This window comes from Cyprinus carpio, chromosome A15 (genome assembly GCF_018340385.1).
Source record: "Cyprinus carpio isolate SPL01 chromosome A15, ASM1834038v1, whole genome shotgun sequence".
NCBI lineage: Eukaryota > Metazoa > Chordata > Actinopteri > Cypriniformes > Cyprinidae > Cyprinus > Cyprinus carpio.
In genome coordinates, this window is record NC_056586.1 from 13,760,017 (window position 1) to 13,779,916 (window position 19,900).

Genomic DNA, 19,900 nt, shown 5'->3' on the forward strand with positions numbered 1-19,900 from the left:
GCAGCTAGCTATCAGGAGATTTTTGGAGCACTTCATGCTTCCATCTGCTGAAAAGCTTTATGAAGATGAAGATTTCGTTTTTCAGCACGACCTGGCACCTGCTCACAGTGCCAAAACCACTGGTAAATGGTTTACTGACCATGGTATTACTGTGCTCAATTGGCCTGCCACCTCTCCTGACCTGAACCCCATAGAGAATCTGTGGCATATTGTGAAGAGAAAGTTGAGAGACGCAAGACCCAACACTCTGGATGAGCTTAAGGCCGCTATCGAAGCATCCTGGGCCTCCATAACACCTCAGCAGTGCCACAGGCTGATTGCCTCCATGCCACGCCGCATAGAAGCAGTCATTTCTGCAAAAAGATTCCCGACCAAGTATTGATTGCATAACTGAACATAATTATTTGAAGGTTGACTTTTTTTTGTATTAAAAACACTTTTCTTTTATTGGTCGGATGAAATATGCTAATTTTTTTGAGATAGGAATTTTGGGTTTTCATGAGCTGTATGCCAAAATCATCAGTATTAAAACAATAAAAGACCTGAAATATTTCAGTTGGTGTGCAATGAATCTAAAATATATGAAAGTTTAATTTTTATCATTACATTATGGAAAATAATGAACTTTTATCACAATATGCTAATTTTTTGAGAAGGACCTGTATATGGTTTATGAGGACACAAATGTGTATGACATGGGTATTACAGCGTGAACATGGTTTATGAGGACGCTTCCTGTGCCAGGCTTTTTAAACGTACTAAACGGTATTTATTTATTATTATTATTATTATATTTGAACCAATATGAGTGTGTACCAATATGAGTGTGTACCAATATGAGTGTGTGTCTGTGTGATATATGTCTTGTTTTTATGTTTCATACATAGTTAAGTACAGTTAATGTCCACTGTCCCTCAGTACACTATGGGTCAAACGGAATAATTAAGATTTTTTTCATGTTGTTGAATAGTTTCTTATGCTCATCAAGGCATTTGTTTGTTTAAAATACAGTAAAAACTCAACAACAATTTTTTTTTACAATATTACCTTCTTTCTTAAAGAAAGAAAAGTTATTTTGAAGAAGAGTGATTATTTTAAGGGTTATTATTCTAAAGAAATGTAACTTTCATTCAGCAAGGATGCATTAAATTGATAAAAAAATGACATTACAGTTACAGACATTTATAACGATACAAAAATGTCTGTTTTAAATAAATGCTGTTCTTCTGAACTTTCTGTTCATCAAAGATATCTAAAAAAAAAATCATGGTTTCCAGAAAAATATTATGTAACACAACTGTTTTCAGTACTGATAATATAAAAGAAATGCAGCCTTGGCGACCATAAGAGACTTCTTTCAAAAACAAATTAAAGTGAAGGAATTATGAAAATGTTAAAATACAAAGAATGTTGAAAAATGAACAGTGATCATTTTTAAAGATTAAGTTTAAAGAGGAGTGACTTCATGAAATTTGATTAAATTCACCTCAACTGATAATTGCAACAGTTGATCTTCTGAATAACAATTCAGAGCAATTCTGAACAATAGTTTAGAAATTATTTTCAAACAAATGTTATGATGACTTTTGAAGTTAACGGCAGTGACACAAGGCAGACATCACGCCTGTGCTCCACCTGATATGAACACTAGAGGGCGCAGTCGAGTTATTATGCCGATGGCACTGAGATGCGCCTGTGATGATGCAGATAAACATAATTTCTCTCCCTTTGATGTGGGAGATAAAACATACTTATGTTTAATTAACAATTAGTTTAAAACATCTAGAGCTAATGAACGTTAATTTAATTAAATGACTAAACCAATACGATTTACTCATATAGGCTAGCTCAGGGAACAACAAAACAATTCTTATTTTCTCTCCATCTGAGCATTAAGCTGGTGAGAGCATCTAATTAATTAATTAGAATTAAAGTAATTCAATAAATTTACATGTAATTTAAACAAAATCACATTCTGATTTCTCAAAAATGTCATTTATGAAAACAGCTCAAATTCACACCTACACGATTTTCCCCTCTTACTGAGAAATATTATATGATTTCTGTTTATTTGGAGCTTAACAAAAGAAAATTCTCTCTTGCTTTAGAAAATAAAACATAATAACGTGTGTTAGGGGTCCAACATCAGAGAGCTTGTATTTGGATGGTGCGCCCTGAAATGTTAGCTGACATCTCTTGTCCTCCTTTGAAACTCTAGTCACATTTCAAAGGTTTTATAATTCATACAAACAAAACATGTATGCTGAAAGTCCCTTACTATCAGTTGTTACGGATAGTTTTCACACCGGGTGGATGGGCAAAGTAAGTGTACATAACTTACATAAAAATAGATATAGCCTGTACCATGTGAGCTATTCACTATATATTTGTCAGCAATAAAACAAGTTATATTAAAACTAAATAAATGAATCAGTCATAATTGGAGTATTTTCTTGATTTGCTAGTGGCGTACACTGTAAAATGTTTATTGTCAAATTAACAGTAATTTACACTGGCAACAATCCAGTAGTTGCTGTATTTTTTATCACAGTAAAATTACTGTAAAGTACAGTAGTTTTAAGAGTACTGTAAGCTTTACTGGGAAAGTGAACAAGTTCCATTAAAATAATATCTTCAAACCATGAAAAAAGTGCATCGATGTGTTTTAACATATAGGCCTACCTACCAATTTAACATACTCTTGGTACTCTTGGTACTCTTGGCACTCTTGGTACTCTTGGTGGGGAAGTCGTGGCCTAGTGGTTAGAGAGTTTAACTCCCCTCCCTAAGGTTGTGGGTTTGAGTCTCGGGCCGGCAATACAATGACTGAGGTGCCCTTGAGCAAGGCACCGAACCCCCAACTGCTCCCTGGGCGCCGCAGCATAGATGGCTGCCCACTGCTCCGGGTGTGTGTTCACTGCTGTGTGTGTGCACTTTGGATGGGTTAAATGCAGAGCATGAATTCTGAGTATGGGTCACCATACTTGGCTGTATGTCACGTCACTTTTTTCACTTTTCACTTTTAGTCTTCACGACGGCTCTCCCCTCTGGTCTGCAGGGATGCTGTGGGAAGAAAAGGCCAGTTAACATAGCTTGATTTATCTTATCTTGCAAATAACATCAGAATAAAAGTGATTCAAAAGTTGAAAAAGTAACCTAAAGTTAAAAACTTAACCTACCATATCCTATACTCTCTTACTGGCTTTCATCTTCACGTCAAGTCTGTCACAGATCCATTAAAGGCCTCTGTGTGGAAAATTAATGACCGCAATAATAAGTATTGACTTTTTTAATGCTGATTGGACATCATGATTGGACTCTTATATAAACACATTTGAGGAAATGTGAACTATATGGGAGTATGGTATATGCTTACATTTTATAGTGGTCTCTAGAATTAAGGTTTTAACCCTGAAAATGGTGATTGTATGATAAACTGTTCCTCGAGATAAACCTAGAAGACTCCAAAGGAGAATATACTGACCTCTCCAGCTGCTCTAAGCACAGTGATCACTAAAAACAAATGAATGTCATGTAATCCTTCAGGATGAATCAGGGTACATTGCCACCTGACAGTACATCTGGGTCATTTCATGGGTGGGTGTTGTAAAGTACAGTAGATGGTTGTTGTTTCAGGATTTATTGTGTATTCATTTCAGGAGAAGGAGGCTATTTGATCCTATTTACTGTAGTTTCAATAGCAGCCCTGTCAAAAGTTCAACATATTTGATTTCAACAGTCTTATAAATGAAAGATTCTTCAAAAGCAGCAACAGTCCCTCCCCTAATAAACCATTTGATTAGCATCCCAACAAATTCAATATTGTTTATGACTCATAATTAGAGTATTTTTGCCAACCTGCAGAATGAAAGCAATGATACACTACTGTTCAAATGTTCGGGGTCAGTAAGATTAACACGTTACTATAAACTGATTAAATCAGAGTATTAGATATGGCAGCAATTATCTGCTGTTATCCATTAGCTTTACTATTTAATGCCAAAAAACGGGCAGTTTGTGATTGTATCTTCATCTGGTTTCTGGTTGAGATAAGTGTGAGGAACCGGGAGGCCACAGTGACAATAGCAGCACACTCACTATCAACCCTTATGGACTGACAGCGAGAATAGGCCCTTTAGTCACTTCAGCCGCCGATGAAAACATAATTCCTACCTTCAGTCCCACATTGAGCTCAGACATTATTGAGCGATGACAGAGGCAGATCAAGCTATGAGGAGACGAGTGGGAAATTGTAAAAGCTGCTCATGTTTCTGGCTCCATAAAAAAGATTTGTTCAGCGCATTGAGATTGTGATGGATTTTCCCATGTTGTCCTGGACAGCTCTTTTTGTTTAAGGCTAGTGAAAATGGCTCATTGTTTTGACCGTGGTAGAGGCCCGTGGTGCGGGCGGCCCTGTTGAGATGCCAGGCTGTCCATTCACTCACCGGCAGCAGGCCGAAACGCATGGAGCGCAGCTCACCTGCATCAGGGGACTGAGGTGAGAGAGGGATCTCAACATTTTACATATGATTGTGTTGTCAAAAATATTACTGTTATGCAAGTCATTGTTTGAATTCTGTGTGATTTTTTACATTTATTTTGTTTTAATTTTTTTCCCTTCCTTTCCAGGTGTTGAAATGGAGTGGATATGTGTTCCCCTTCTGCTTTCCAGTGGGATTCATTTAGGTTTTACACAGTTCAGTGGATTCAACTGTGATCCAAACTACCACAGCAGATTCCCTGGTAAGAAGAGCCAAATAAACAATAATACATTACAGTTCTAAAGTACGTAAGATTTGTGTTTGTTTGATTTGTGACAGTAAAGACACTCAAAATGTTAAAACAGATTTCTATTTCAAATAAAATGCTGTTCTTTTGCAAAAAGAAAAATGTAATTATTTGCAAAAAAAAAATGTATCATGGTTTCAACAAAATTTTAAGCATTAATAATATGTTTCTTGAGCAGCAAATCAGCATATTAGAATTATTTCTAGATCAAGTGACACTGAAGACTGAAATAATGTCTGCTGACAATTCAGCTTTGCCATCACAGAAATGTAAAAATATATTAAAATAATACAATTATTTTAAATTGTAATAATATTTCACGATATTACTGACTATTTATTATTATTAGAATTTGTATTATTGTTATTAATTTGACTGTATTTTTTATTATTATTATTTATTTTATTATAAACGAAAATGCTACCAACCCCAAACTTTTGAACAGTAGTGTAAATAAATCTATTTATATAATGAATCATTTACTAAATTTAATTTTTCAAAATTATAAATGCTTGTTTTTGCATGTAAATGGAAAATTATTATATATAGTGGGGTCCAAAAGTTTAAGTCTGAAAATCTAGAATTTAAAATTTCATTTAAACTGCAAAATAACAGAAAATTTTAGGTTTTGAAAAAAAATGTCAAGCAAAGAAATGTTATGATGTAAATGAGCAAGCAGTATTTCCAGCTCCAAAAGATCAGATGTTCTTGCTTATGGAGTTCATGGAGCTCGGTTTATGTTGTCGGAGGACTAAAGCATTTTGAAATTCATAGTAATAATATTTTTATTCATAGTAATACTTTGCATTTATATTATCACATTGATAGTATCATTTGTAATGAACAGTGTGTAAAAGAATTCTAAATTGACGCAGTTCCTCTATTTGACTCCACTGTATTTTATTGTAAGCCCATGTTTAGTAAAAAATGTTGTCTCCAATTGCAACACATATTAGGAGGATTTCATTTACTTGTATTGTTTGTTTTGTTTTGTTTTTTCATCAGGTGAGAGAGATATCAGTGTATACTGTGGCATTCAGACAATCACACTAAAGATTAACCTCTGTCCTGTGCTGTACTCTGGATACACTGATGCTGACTTGGCACTGAACGGTCGTCATGGAGATGTCCAGTGCCGAGGCTTCATAAACAACAACACTTTCCCCACGGCTATGCTCTTCAGTATCAGCCTGAGCACACTGGAGGCCTGTGGAAACACGCTGGAGGTGAGGGATACATTCACTCACACACAAGTGCTATGGTATTCTTATAGTTGTTGGACATGGATTATGGGAATACAATGGTGTATGAATATGATAACTGTATATCTGAACTTGCACCAGCTTCACTGTTTGCTGAAAATTTACTTCCAGGCCATCCAAGCGGTAGATGAGTTTGTTTTTTCATTGGAAAAGATTTAGAGAAATGTAGCATTGCATCACTTGCTCACCAATGGATGCTCTGCAATGAATGGGTGCCGTCAGAATGAGAGTCCAAACAGCTGATTAAAACATCATAATAATACACAAGTAACCCACACATCTCCAATCCATCAATTAACATCTTGCGAAGCGAAATGCTGTGTGCTTGTAAGAAACAAGTCCATCAATAAGACATTTTTAACTTTAAACCATTGCTTCTGGTTAAAATACCAATCCATAATTTATAATATGGATTTTTCCCCCAGTGAAAAAGTCCATTCCCTGTTGTTTCCTCTCAAATCAAAATCTACAGACATATTTTTTGTGGATTGGTGTGATGTTTTTATCAGCTGTTTGGATGAATCTGTTGCGATGAGCAAACAAACTCATCTACATTATGGATGGCCTGAGGGTGAGTATTTTTGGGTGAACTGTTCCTTTAATAGTGTATTACATAACATAACTAATATGTGATTTTAAAGAACACATTTGATTATATTAGCTTAAAAAAAAAAAAACTTTTTTTTCTCTAATCAGGTTTCTACTTCTCAAAGCTTTAATGCCTATGGGAACATCTCCATGGTACAGATGGGTAATATATCGGGCTACATTGACACCCCAGACCCTCCAACTGTTATCAGCTACCTGCCAGGTCTGGTGTATAAATTCAGCTGTAGTTATCCTCTGGAGTACCTGCTCAACAACAGCCAGCTGGCAGCGTGAGTCTGTTTTCTGACGTAACAACCTACTTCTACAACTATTTTAGTCAAAGAACTGGGCTGCATGTATCAGAATAATCAATGCTTTACTGATATGTTCTGCTGTGAATAAACAGCCATAATATCTTGTTTTAATCTCAACCTCCTTTACCAGCTCGTCTGCTGTGATATCAGTGAAAGACAATAATGGCACGTTTCTGAGCACTCTCAGTCTTGTGCTTTACAATGTGAGTGATCTCTGTAGTTCATCAAATAAAATGCATTTTAAAGTATGGATGTGTAAAGCAATATAATACATTCATACATTTTCTATACCACTTTTTATTACATGTTGTTGTTATTATCATTATAAGTACTTTTAAAATATTCACAATATTCATAAAAAATATATACAATTTCTTAAAATTAAAATACAAATGTATATAAAAAAATTAAGTTTAAATTCATTATTATTAGATATTTGTTTGAGAAATTATTTCATTTAGAATTACACATTAAATTGGACTTATTGACTTAATTATAAATGATTTCTCAATAGGATCTATTATCAATTTCATATTGTGGATGTGTACAAAAATGTGTACGTGATATTCAAACTTATATAAAAATGTAAAAATGGCATGTTGGAATGAAGACTGGCTTAGACCACCATTACAGTAGCTCATTCATATTTAACAGGACTCAACCTTCAGTCAGCTGATCTCTATACCAATGTCCGGCCTGTCCTTGAAGACTCGTGTGTTTGCTGCAGTCAAGGCTACAAATCTGGACAGGAGGTGTATATCATACAGAGAAATGGATGTTTTATTATAAACTCATTATTGAAACACTTCATTTATTTTTCTGTAAAAGTATTTTACATCAAAATCTTTTGTGAAGGCAGATTTCTAGTATAAACTGTGACAAATTAGTAGTATAAATAATATAAATTATGAGAAATATTCCTCTACTTGGGTAAATACCCCTATTAGAGATTAGAGATTTGATTCCCAGTAATAGCAGAAATGACTGTTTTCCCCACAGGTGGAATGTTCTGATGGATCACTGTTACGCAACCCCCTCTGGGAACCCTAATGATGGGATACGCTATGACCTTTTTTTCGGGTAATTTAGTATTTTCTAAAATGATGTGCGCATTAACTCGGTGAGTCCTCATTACCTGCTTAACTATACAATGCACAAAGGAAATCATTTGTGTATGCGGGTGTGTGCGTGCACGGTTGCAATTGTGTTTGGGTATGACTGAAGATAATCGATTTATCTGTAGATTTGAGCAGATTTAAAGAGGCTTTATTTTTGTGGGTTTTTAAATAGGTGCTACAAAGATCCACAGACAACTGTATTTGAGAACGGAAAAAGTCAAATGGGCCGCTTTGCATTTGAAGTTTTCCGTTTTGTAAAACATAAGAACCAGAAGATGTCCACGGTGTTTCTGCACTGTATCACAAAGCTGTGTCGAGCAGATGACTGCGCAATACTAATTCCGGTAAAACGCCATAATGCTGAAATATTTTATGTTTATTAATATATGTACTAACTGAACGAGAGAACTGACTCTATTATCTCTCATGGCAGATCTGTGGAAAACGCAGGAGGAGAGACACTGTGGATGAACATGTCGTATCAGGTTCATCCTCAGGGGATGCCGTCATAACCGCAGGGCCCATAATCACTAGGAGTGGTGAGAGCCATCCTCAGCTTTATAGTCCATTAAATGCACTGAAAAAAAAGACAAATTAAATTGAATTTCCTTCAAAAGTTGTTACACAGTTTTTTGTTTTTATAGTTAAATTTAATAATGGTAGTAAAGTAAATGATCCTTCAGAAATCATTCTAATATGCTGATTGTGCTGCTTAATATTTTTGTGGGAACCATAATAAATTTTTTCATTCCTTGATGAATAGAATGTTCAAAAGAACAGCATTTATTTGAAACAGAAATCTTTTCTAACATTCTAAGATCAATTTAATGCATCCTTGCTAAATAAAATTATGAATTTCTTTTTAAAAATCTTACTACAATTTTTAAAGGTGTGTATATATACATACAGGTGTTAAATAGTCATATTTTAAACAACCATACAATCCATATTTTCATTTCTGTGAGACAATATCACCCTGTGATATATAATATGCTTTTAAGATATATTTTAAGAAACGAGTTGTAGTCGATCTGACAGACCTCAACATTTGGTACACGTAGCATGATCATGATAACAATCAATGGCTAGTTTTTCTAAACGTGACAACAAAATCAATAACAACATGGTGCAAAAGCAAACAGTAAAACGAGGCAAACTTATTAATTATTCATGCCCCAGTGTACTGTATGTAATGTTAAGGAGATTTTATGTATTTGTTATACCTTTTATTTTTAAGATATTTTATCTTTTGTACATTTGTTCATATGAATTGAGTAAAAATGTAGAATTTGCTTAATATTTTCAATTGAATGCTTGAGATGTAATTGATTTATTTCAATCTAGAAAGTATTAAATAATTTACGCTGTATTTACCACAAAAACTTCTAAAAGTGCATACATCTTGCTTGTTTTCTGCAGATGAATCTCCAACCAACAACTCACAACTTGGTAAGCTTTTTCTTAAGAGGGCAAAAAAGATTACGTAGACTGCAAAATGTTTTTCATTTGTAGACCCCCCAAATACGCCAACCACACCCCGCTGTGTCCTTTCTGTGAGACATCAGCTCTGTTTTCACAGTGAAACAATGGACAACAGTGTCAGGTTCTGCAAATGAGATCCATGACAACTGTGGTACCCATTTACAGAACTGTCTTATCTGATTTTGACCCCATTCACCCCCACAATCTTCTGCTGTCCCCCATTCACCTCCACTCACCCCTCTCTGTGCCCCTGCAGTAAGTGGATCCTCCCAGCATCTGAATGCTGTAACCAGTGCCTTGATATCAGGTGTGGCTGTGTTAGGTGTGACGTGCCTGGGCCTCTTCGTCCTCTCCCTCAGGCTGCTCAGGAAGCCCAGCCCTTCTAGTGACAGGGGTCTGGAACCCCAGCTTCAGATGACCATGACGTCCAAATCCAGAGTGCACTGAAATACTGCTCTCGCATGTCACAAAATTAGCATTGGGCAGCTTTGTCAAACAAGTTTTCCCATTTGAACTTATATGAATCTAATAGTCCCTTTTAAAATACCTCAGTGTGTTACTATCTGTTTCAGGGTCTGTGATCCTTTATGTCTTGAAGTGCAGAGCACAAAACAAATGTAGATTGTTCACATATAGATTGCAGATTATTTGCTTGATGAATTATTGTTGATCTTTTAAACTGTGTGTATATATGCAATGTATATGTGCAAGAAGTAGAATAAGCAAACAAAGCAAAAATGAAACTGAGGTCTTCCAAATTATATATTAGTTGACAGCAACAGATTAGATTGAATACCACAGAAAATACTGACCAATTAACATTGATTTGTAATATATTTTTGTTTAGTTTTACAAATGTAGGGGCAAATCACAATTATTTTCAATGGTAATAAACAGCATGCCACAGATGCTGTAAACCTGGACAATTTTGTTAATTTGTTTTTAATTTGCATGATATAGTTTTAAATATAAATAAAACGTAAAATATTTTTTAGATGTACATATGTAGTGTTATTAATTTGATGTGCCATTATAACTTTTTTTTTATTATTATTAAAATTGTAAATATGTACAACCCAGTGTTTTGTCAGCTGCATTGTTCGACATAATATGTTTTATTATAAAAATTAATCAAAACCAATGTCTCATTTCACTACTTTTTGTTCATATGTCTGCATTTGTATCAGTTTTATAGATCATTTTCAACATATACCATATTTGTACCTAAAATCACACTCTAACAATCTTTTTTTATTCAGCCACAAGAAATAACATTGAAAATACAACACAGACACAAACCACCCATTTAAATCTCACAGTGCCACTGTAGATCTCCAAAATCTGCATCCTTTATCTACATAATCATATCACAATCAATTTCAATTTTATGTTGGCTGAGGTCTTTGATCTTATGCAGTGTTGTTTTGCTAAGATATTTAACTGAATACGTCATGGCCGGCGGCATCATATTATGATGAGTTCTATAATATTTTCCATGGTTTTATGTCCTTGACAATAGAAGAAGGCCAACACCCAACACCCTGATTTGACCCTAATTAGAAAGTGTTGTCCTTCCCAGGTAGCTCATCTGACAGGTTCATATTAAAATTCCATTGGTATTTTCTGTGAATTTGTACCTCATTTTTACAGATTTCACCTCATTAGCTGTTGATATGCTGTAGGTAAGAAGCACAGGAAGAATTCAAAACTCTTATGGAAATTTTACTATTCGATAAGCTTTAAAATTACGGCTTACTCTCAAATGGATAGTTCACCCAAAAATAAACAATTTTTTGTCATTATTATTCTTTTTCTCCCTCTTGTGTTTTTAAAAATATATGTGTTTTTTTTTTTTTTTTGAAAGTTTAACATTTAGCATTTAATGAAAGTCAGTGAAGTCCAGTGTTGTTTTGGATGCCTTTGCCTTTCAAAATATGGACAAAAAACGCTGAGACATTTTCAAAATATCTTCTTTTGTGTTCTTCAATGAATCCCTTCAGCATATCCATTTGGCATTATTTGGCATTTGCCATCATTATCAAAACCACCAACCAGGTGTGTACTAACCATCACTACATGTGAGATTTTATGCAGTGACCATCAAGATTTTAAGGTAGCAAACCTCCAAAAAGGCATCCAAGGTCAGAGGTCAGACTGACAGACTTGTACTTTTAGGTCCCAAGAGAAGACGGGACCTCCCACATATCGTGTACTTCTTCAAAAGAGTTTGTACTTAGTTTATTAAATTACATGTTAATATGTTTCAGGATGTATAAGGTGACAAAGACAGTGGTCATTGTTTATGGTCTAACATTAAAGGTGATGTGTAAGGTTTCAAAGTTTGCCTCAAGGTAACGGTACCTTATCCACAAAAGTGAATTGTTCTTGAGAACTCAAGCAACCATACCAAATGGCAAATGACCTTGTTTTGGCCCAATCCCACGGAAGTACTCTTAACTAACTTCTCCTACACACACATACATATATAAATATCAGACTGAAGCCTGTCAGAGTTAATCCAGCAGTGACTGTGAGAAGATAAAGGATCTTTAACAGCAAGGATACCTTCAGAAGCTCTTCGAGATTTTCTCTAGGGTGCTGAGAGTCGTTTAATTGTCATTTTTGGACATTGATGAAGAACATGGTTCTACTTAGTCTCTTGATTTTGGGTGTGCTGGTTAAAGGCCACCTGGCTCTTACTCCTAATGATTGTGGGACTTCCTACAGGCGTCCAGGTAGGCCTATTGTCCTGCATGGTTTTGTCTCCAATAATTATTGTAACTGCATTTAAAACAACTGATCAATTATATTGGAAAGACATCAGGGATCTTGTTTTTGTCTTACAGCTTACACCGACATCGCAGTGTATTGCGGGACAGAGTCCATAAGTTTGGCCATCCAGGTCTGCCCGGTCATTTACACTGGATATAACGCGAGTTTGTTGATTCTCAATCGAATCGCAAGCGACCCGTCGTGTCGGGGAACGATGGACGAGACCGCGAATCCCCCAGTCGTGCGCTTCAACTTCCCTCTGAGGCAACTGGACTCCTGCGGCAGCATCTTCCGTGTGAGTATTCGGCTACTGCATCTTAAACTAGGCTATATTTACACTGATGAAGTATTCTCTAGGCTACTTAAAAACACCTTGAACCAAACTTATCTCGCTTGTTGGCGAGTTGAAAGTGCTCAAAGCCAGCAAACTAGCGAGGTTACCAACAAGGGTCAGTGTTAGGCTACTCTTGCATACACACTGACATCAACATGTCAATATAGATAATTAGTTCCCTCCATTTGCTCTGTATTTTGATAACTCTCTCTTCAAGTCTAATTAATTTCATTGTCTTCATTTGTAGACCACCAGCGCTCCAGGGACCGGCATCTTCTCGGACTTCTCTAACATCCAGACGGTTAACATCAGTGGGGTGGTCCGATCTTTCGACCCCACAATCGGAACAGTGACCTACAACGCCGAGCTGAGCTATTTTTACTCCTGTGCATATCCACTCGAGTACCTGATCAACAATACACAAGTTGATGTGTAAGCTCCTTTAACTCTCTTACTAGATTAATTCTGCTGAAATAATAATAAAAAATAGATCTTAAACCAGCCTAAGCTGGTCTTAGCTAGTCTCTCAGTCTAGTCAGAGTTTTAGTGAACTTTGGGACTCGCCCATGTTCTGGCTTACTGTTTTTAATCAACGAGGATGCATTCAATTAGTCAAAAGTGAGTGTAAAGACATTTAAACTGTTATAAAATATTTCTATTTCAAATAAATGCTTTACTTTTGAACTTTATAGTCATCAAAGAGTCTGTAATGAAAAATGTATCACGATTTCCACAAAAATATGAAACTGTTTAAACTGTTTTCAGTGGTAATAATAAACGTTTCTTGAGCACCAGATATGTGTATTAGATTGATTTCTAAAGGATCACGTGACACTGAAAACTGGAGTAATGATGCTGAAAATTCAGCTTTGCCAACAAAGGAATAAATTACATTTTAAAATATATTAAATTAGAAAATGATCATTTTAAATGGCAAATATCACTGTTTTACTGTATTTTTGATCGTATAGATGCAGCTCTAGTGAGCATAAGAGACTTTTAAAAAAATGAACAAAACAGTAGTTTGAACAGTAGTGTACAGTATTAAACATGCAGCTTGTTGACATTCTTAACTGAGTAGTGAATAATTATTTTTAAGGGCTCTAGCTATGTATCACCTGTAATCGCTAAACTTTACCTCCCTCTTCAGGTCATCCTCTTCCATCGCAGTGATTGACAACAATGGTAGCTTCATCAGCACTTTAAGCATGCGGCTCTTCAAAGTAATTACACAATGGGGGAAACATTTTCCAAAATCTATAGTCTTTTCTATGCTTTGTCATATTGTGCCCATAACTTAATACTTTAATTGTGTCTCTAGGATATAAACTACACAACTCCACTCGTTATCCCTGCTCTTGGTGTTGAGCTCAGAACCAGAATCTACGTGCAAGTCATTGCAGCAAACTTGACTTCACAGTGAGGAACATATGCTGATGTTTCTTCTAGAATATGCCTCCATTAGTTAATGTAAAAATTTACTGATTCTGTCCTCCTCCTTCACAGGTATCATGTTCTGCTGGATCGTTGCTATGCCTCTATCTCAGCCTTACCCACCAATTCAACCTTTTTCAACCTATTTGTCCCGTAAGTCTAAAAAAAAGGTAAAAAAAGGGACGTTTTGAAATGTCAGGGAATTTTGAGAGAAGTCATGTTTAAAATAGCATTTATAATATAATATAATTTATTTTACATTTTACTTATTTTTTATATATTATACTTATATATTTATATTAAATATTTATAGTTATATATGTGTGTAATGAATTTAATAGAATAAAAATATTAAGAATATATCAGAATAAGAAATGTCTCTACAAGATTATTTTTAAAAACTTATTTTATATATCCTATATTTATAATAAATATTATAAATCAATAATATAACAAAAAAGAATTATTTTAAAGAATATTTCATTAATTTAAATGGTTGTTTTGATCTCTATAAAACTCTTTTAAATACTCATAAGTACAAAGCTATGGAAATTCTTTGGTTGTCTAATTTATTTTATATTATCATACTTAATAATATAATTAAAATTGAATTAAAATAAAAAATAATTAATTTAAATAATATTTCATCAATTATTGTCAGAAACATGAGTCAGAAACAAAGCCACAAAGCCATGGAAATTCATTGGTCAACTAGTTCTGTAACACACTTGAAATTTTCTCCTTTTCTTAAAGGTGCTCGCAGGATCAGATGACCACCATGTTGGAGAATGGAAACAGTCAGAAGGCTCGCTTTAGCTTCCCGGCCTTCCGCTTTGTCGAGCAGCAGAACCAGACCATTTCCACCTACTACCTCCACTGCATCACCAGACTTTGTGAAACCACCACCTGCGCCCAGTTCAAGGTACCACATGTTCTTCAAACTGGCCTATAAGACTACAAAAATTGGGGTCTTAACTGAATCATCAGATAAATGTGTCCTGCTTTATTGTTTAACCCTCATCCATTTTCACTGATCAGCAATGCAACAGGAGGAGGAGACGGGAAATACAGACAGCCACAATAAAAGATGGCGTCTCAGACACCACCCTCATCACCTCAGGACCTATTAGGACTCAAGTAGACTCCTGTATGGATCTCTTCTACCTCGCTATCCTTGTTATTTCAATAAGTTATTTCAAGTTATTTCAAGACACATAAATGTCACTAAATAAAAATAACTGTAAACTGTTCTTTCTTTCAGCTCCTGGCACTAAGGAAGCAGGTAAGCATCTCTCATCAATTTGATTCATTGACAGAAGGATGTCAGAAAACAGGTCATTTTTGTAATAATATGCTGTCTCCTGTATTCTTGTACAGCCCTGAGCAGTGCACAGAAGGACAGTGGTAATGGGGCATCTGTAGGACTGGGCATCGCTCTGGCTGTCCTTGTCATTGTGGGTACCATTGCTGCCCTCATGGCCGTGTCGTTTTACCGCAAACTCAAGATGCTGCGTTAAATTTCCGTGATCCCACAGCTCTTTTCATGTAGGACTAATACAACAGCACTGGTGGAGGTGGGAACTGGGGATCCATATTATTGATATCTGACTTTTTAAATTAAAAAGCTTTGTCGGCGTAGCAGACAACACGATTGTCATTTGAAATGCAAATATTGCAACCAAAAAAATAAAAAAAATTAAAAAATTTGAATATACGATAACTTATATACTTAACACACAAAGTTTAAATGAGCTACATTTCATAAAACAAACATGTACAGAAGTGCAATTGGTGTGAGAAAGAGGATTACAAAAGCAGCATTGGTTTTAAAAGGATATTTGTGCAGATAAATCATTTTAGCCATTTAAAACTGTTTTGCGATTTGTTGTAAAGGATCTGTGCTCAAGTTGTGCTACGTTAAAGCAAGATCCAAGGCTTTAGGATTGACAGCTTTAAAAGAACAGGTGACAGAAAACATTTCATAAAGTCATTATAACAGCTGCATGAAGAGCCTTGCTTTGACTGTGCAAACTTGTTATTATCAAGGAAGGAACATTTCATTTTGGAAAAGGAATTATAAACATCCTTATGCATATGCAGTATGTTACAAAATCAGACAGTTGTCTTGTGAAACATGTTTGTTTGTATTTGTTGAGTTTGTACTTTTATTGCATGCAATGTCATTAATAAAGGCTTGTAGGATTGTGAGAACAGTCTGATTTCATTTCCTGTTAAAACGCAGCACCACTAGAGGGAGTCTCACCATTGTTTTTTTAAAAACACACTTTGACTAGAAACCCTGGTTTAGTCTTATTGCAAAAGTGGTGTTTCTTTATGGTTGTCTTAAAGATTTTTATATAATTTAACTGCTGTCCCAATCCAAAGAGTCAAAATTCAAAGAGTTAAAATTATTTCCTGTCGCGGAAATAAGCTATTTTCTGTAGGCTAATTGAGAGAGACTTAATAAGTGCAGTAAAGTATTTGCGTTACAAACCAATGCTTTTTATGATTATAACAATTAATTAAAATAATATAGTAAACAATACTAATACAGGGGAAAAAAACTGTTAAGAGGATGACACCTCACACATTCACGCCTATACAAGGACCAAACCTGCAGAAAAAAAAAAAAAAAAAAAAAATATATATATATATAGTATATATATATATATATATATATATATTATATATATATATATATATATATATATATATATATATATATATATATAAATGACTTTATAAAACAAACTTGCTTTCATAATATGTCCTGCAGTGCTATACCAGCTCTCTTTTTACTCTGGATAAACAGGTAAATTAGCCTAATGTTTGTTCATACAACATGACTCCTCAAATTAATTTAGTACGGTAAGATATATTAGAGCAAGGATGCCTTGCTGTAATGTTAGAACCACTGCAAATTAAAAATTAACATGGTGCTAAGTAGGTCATGATAAATGCACAGAAAAATGACTTTCATTATATGGTGATGAGGATAGTTAATGCATGAGAATAATATATGAGGAGGGACAGTGGGATATGAAATGAAAGTAAATATGCCAGTCCGCACTGGGTAAATCTCTAATTGTTTGTAAGTGAGGTTTTCATCAGGAGCAATACCTGAGAAATGGGAATGTCTGCTGAGAGGAGACTGGGCAGAGGATCTTCGGAGGAACTGGGTGTGACCTTATTAGTTAGAAAGATGACCATTGCCACAACGCAATGTGCTAATGGCAATGGCTAAAAGTAATATGTGAGCGGTGATTTATTGTGTTGTAATGGAATTCTCTATGATGCAATGTCATGTAATGTTAAATTGCATGGCAGGGTTAAGCTAATTAACGGAGAAGATATATTTAAAATTGACAAGTTTGGGAGATGGAGTTTGCAAGGAATTACCAGACAGGAAAGGAATCATGAAACATTGATGCACTGTACCATATCCAGACAGATGGGCCTATCTGCTGCTGTCTGTCTCTGAAGACTGTGCACTGAATGAAACACTCAGTCTATTAGATACTGTGCAATATTGCTATGAGGTTGGGTTAAGTTGTTTTTTTTTTTTGTTTTTTTTTTGTTTTTTTTTGCAAGATAATGGCAGTTGTTTTGTTCTGAGTATGAGGAAATGAGAAAATCAGCTGCTGGAAAATTAACTCATATGTTTTAACCAACCATTAAGGGCAAAATCCCCAGATGAAGAGCCCTAAATAACGAGTCAATGTTTCGTTCGTTATTTGGCTCGGCTCGGTGTTCATCTTCAATTCTCTCTTCACAGCAGTTCAGTCAGTGTACTGTTTGAGTACACGCCAATTTGTTTGAGTGAATTACTCCGGGATATTGGGTTATTTGAACTCAGAGGGAGTGTCAGCCATGTTTTAAAAAGTTAACAGCTTAAGTCATTTGTGGATTAATGCTTATTGTTGACGTGAACCGAAAATTTCAAACGATTCAGTTCGATTTGGTGAACTGGTTCAAGAAGATCCAGTTACATTCGAGTGATTCGTTCGCGAACCGGATATCACTAAACTGCAGTGTTGTGAACGCGCTCATAACAGACTCATGTTTCCGGGAGAGAAGACAAGGCTGAATAAAGTCGTAGTCTTTGATATTTTTGGAGCAAAATGTATTTTCGATGCTTCAAAAAATTCTACCGGACCCTCTGATGTCACATGGACTACTTTGAAGATGTTTTTATTACCTTTCTGGATGTGGATACCGTACATACATTCTCAATGGAGGAACAGAAAGCTCTCTGACTAAATCTAAAATATCTTATACTGTGTTCTGAAGATGAACGGAGGTCTCACGGGTTTGGAACGACATGAGGGTGAGTCATTAATGACATAATTTTCATTTTTGGGTGAACTATCCCTTTAAATTTTTAATGTTTTATGAAGGTTTTTTTTTTTTTTTTTTTTTTTTCATGGTTAGGTTACTAATAAAACTTTTTTTTTATATATATATATATATTGCATTTACATTCAGATACTAAAAAACAACTGTAAAGAAGAAATGTGCCAATCTGGCTAGGAAAAACATGCTTAGCTCAAGGAGTTGTGTAACTCTATTTAGACACTCAAAAGCTGCCTGGAACATGAAATCATGTTTATCGTCAAAGTAGCAATTCACATTTACAGTCATGAATTACACAGGAAATGCCACACAGATTTTTTGGCAATCAGACAAATTTTTTTTTTCTTTTTTTTTTCTCAGATTGTTCTGATTTTAGACACCAGCAGAGTGTAGTTTTACAGGACAAACTGCACCAGTGGAATGCAGTGCCATTTACACCCTCTGACCCAGATGTAAAGGAGAGTCCAGAGCCGAAGCGCCAGACCGTGCCAGCAGTAGGGGATGCGATGGTTGAGTGTGTTCTATAGCAGACCCCCTGCTGAGCACAGACCAGCCCCGAACACACGTCTACCGACCTGCTCCAGCTGTAGAGGAACTGCTCATCTTTCATAATTCATTACAGGGGTCCGAGACACAATGCTGGCTTACTACCGCCTGTCCTATGCTGTAAAAAGTGTTGCATTAGCAAAGGATATGTTATTTTCTCTGCTTCAGACCAAACAACGGTCTGGCCTCTGAATCACTGAGTGAGTGGGAAAGAAAAATGAGAGAAAAAATGTCTCCATGTATTTTGTTTATCCACACAATGAACTTTGATTTTAAAGGAATAGAAATGAAAATTTGCTTATTTTTCATTTGTTTGTTTCTTCTTAAGAATAGATTTGGAGAAATTTAGCAAGACATCACTTGCTCACCAATGGATCCTCTTTAGTGAATGGGTGCCGTCAGAATGAGAGTCCAAACAGCTGATAAAAACATCACGATAATCCACAAGTAATCCACACTACTCCAGTCTATCAATGAATGTCTTGTGAAGTGAAAAGCTGCATGTTTTTAATAAATAAATCCACCATTAATACATTTTAACTTTAAACCATCACTTCTGGCCAAAATATGAGTTGCTTACTTAAGTGAAAAAGTCCATAGACTTATTTTTTTAGAACTGTTTTGCACTGTTTTCTCTTGTAAACAGTGCTTGATCTGTGCATATTTCTCTCCTGATTCAGACAAGTCGTCTTTTCACTGGAGAAAGCAATATGGATGAACTCTGTCTCAATATGGATGATGTATTTGTTTCTTCATTCCCTGCAGAGAAACCATTGGTGGGCAATTAAGTACATTTTCAGGAAATTTTCATTTAGCAGTGAACTATTCCTTTAATTTTTATAGACAAAAACAAGTCAGAGATGTTTTTGAAATTTCTGAAATTGTATTTATTTCATAATTTAACAACTT

The 19,900-nt window shown here is 35.2% G+C and overlaps 2 protein-coding genes across 2 annotated transcripts; both read left to right on the top strand.

Moving 5' to 3' along the window:
- The first annotated feature begins 4,634 nt into the window (after positions 1–4,634).
- LOC109086146 (zona pellucida-like domain-containing protein 1) lies at positions 4,635–10,570 on the top strand. The gene is made up of 10 exons (XM_019100635.2): positions 4,635–4,743; positions 5,794–6,014; positions 6,747–6,928; positions 7,083–7,155; positions 7,607–7,704; positions 7,952–8,032; positions 8,243–8,414; positions 8,504–8,609; positions 9,490–9,519; positions 9,809–10,570. Exons 1-10 carry the CDS (start codon positions 4,638–4,640, stop codon positions 9,997–9,999), a joined length of 1,260 nt encoding a protein of 419 aa, XP_018956180.2. The 5' UTR covers positions 4,635–4,637; the 3' UTR covers positions 10,000–10,570.
- A 1,490-nt stretch (positions 10,571–12,060) lies between these two features.
- On the top strand, positions 12,061–16,300 carry LOC109086144 (zona pellucida-like domain-containing protein 1). The gene is made up of 10 exons (XM_019100632.2): positions 12,061–12,287; positions 12,399–12,619; positions 12,906–13,090; positions 13,809–13,881; positions 13,980–14,077; positions 14,165–14,245; positions 14,846–15,014; positions 15,131–15,239; positions 15,354–15,374; positions 15,470–16,300. Exons 1-10 carry the CDS (start codon positions 12,185–12,187, stop codon positions 15,607–15,609), a joined length of 1,200 nt encoding a protein of 399 aa, XP_018956177.2. The 5' UTR covers positions 12,061–12,184; the 3' UTR covers positions 15,610–16,300.
- The last annotated feature ends 3,600 nt before the right edge of the window (positions 16,301–19,900 follow it).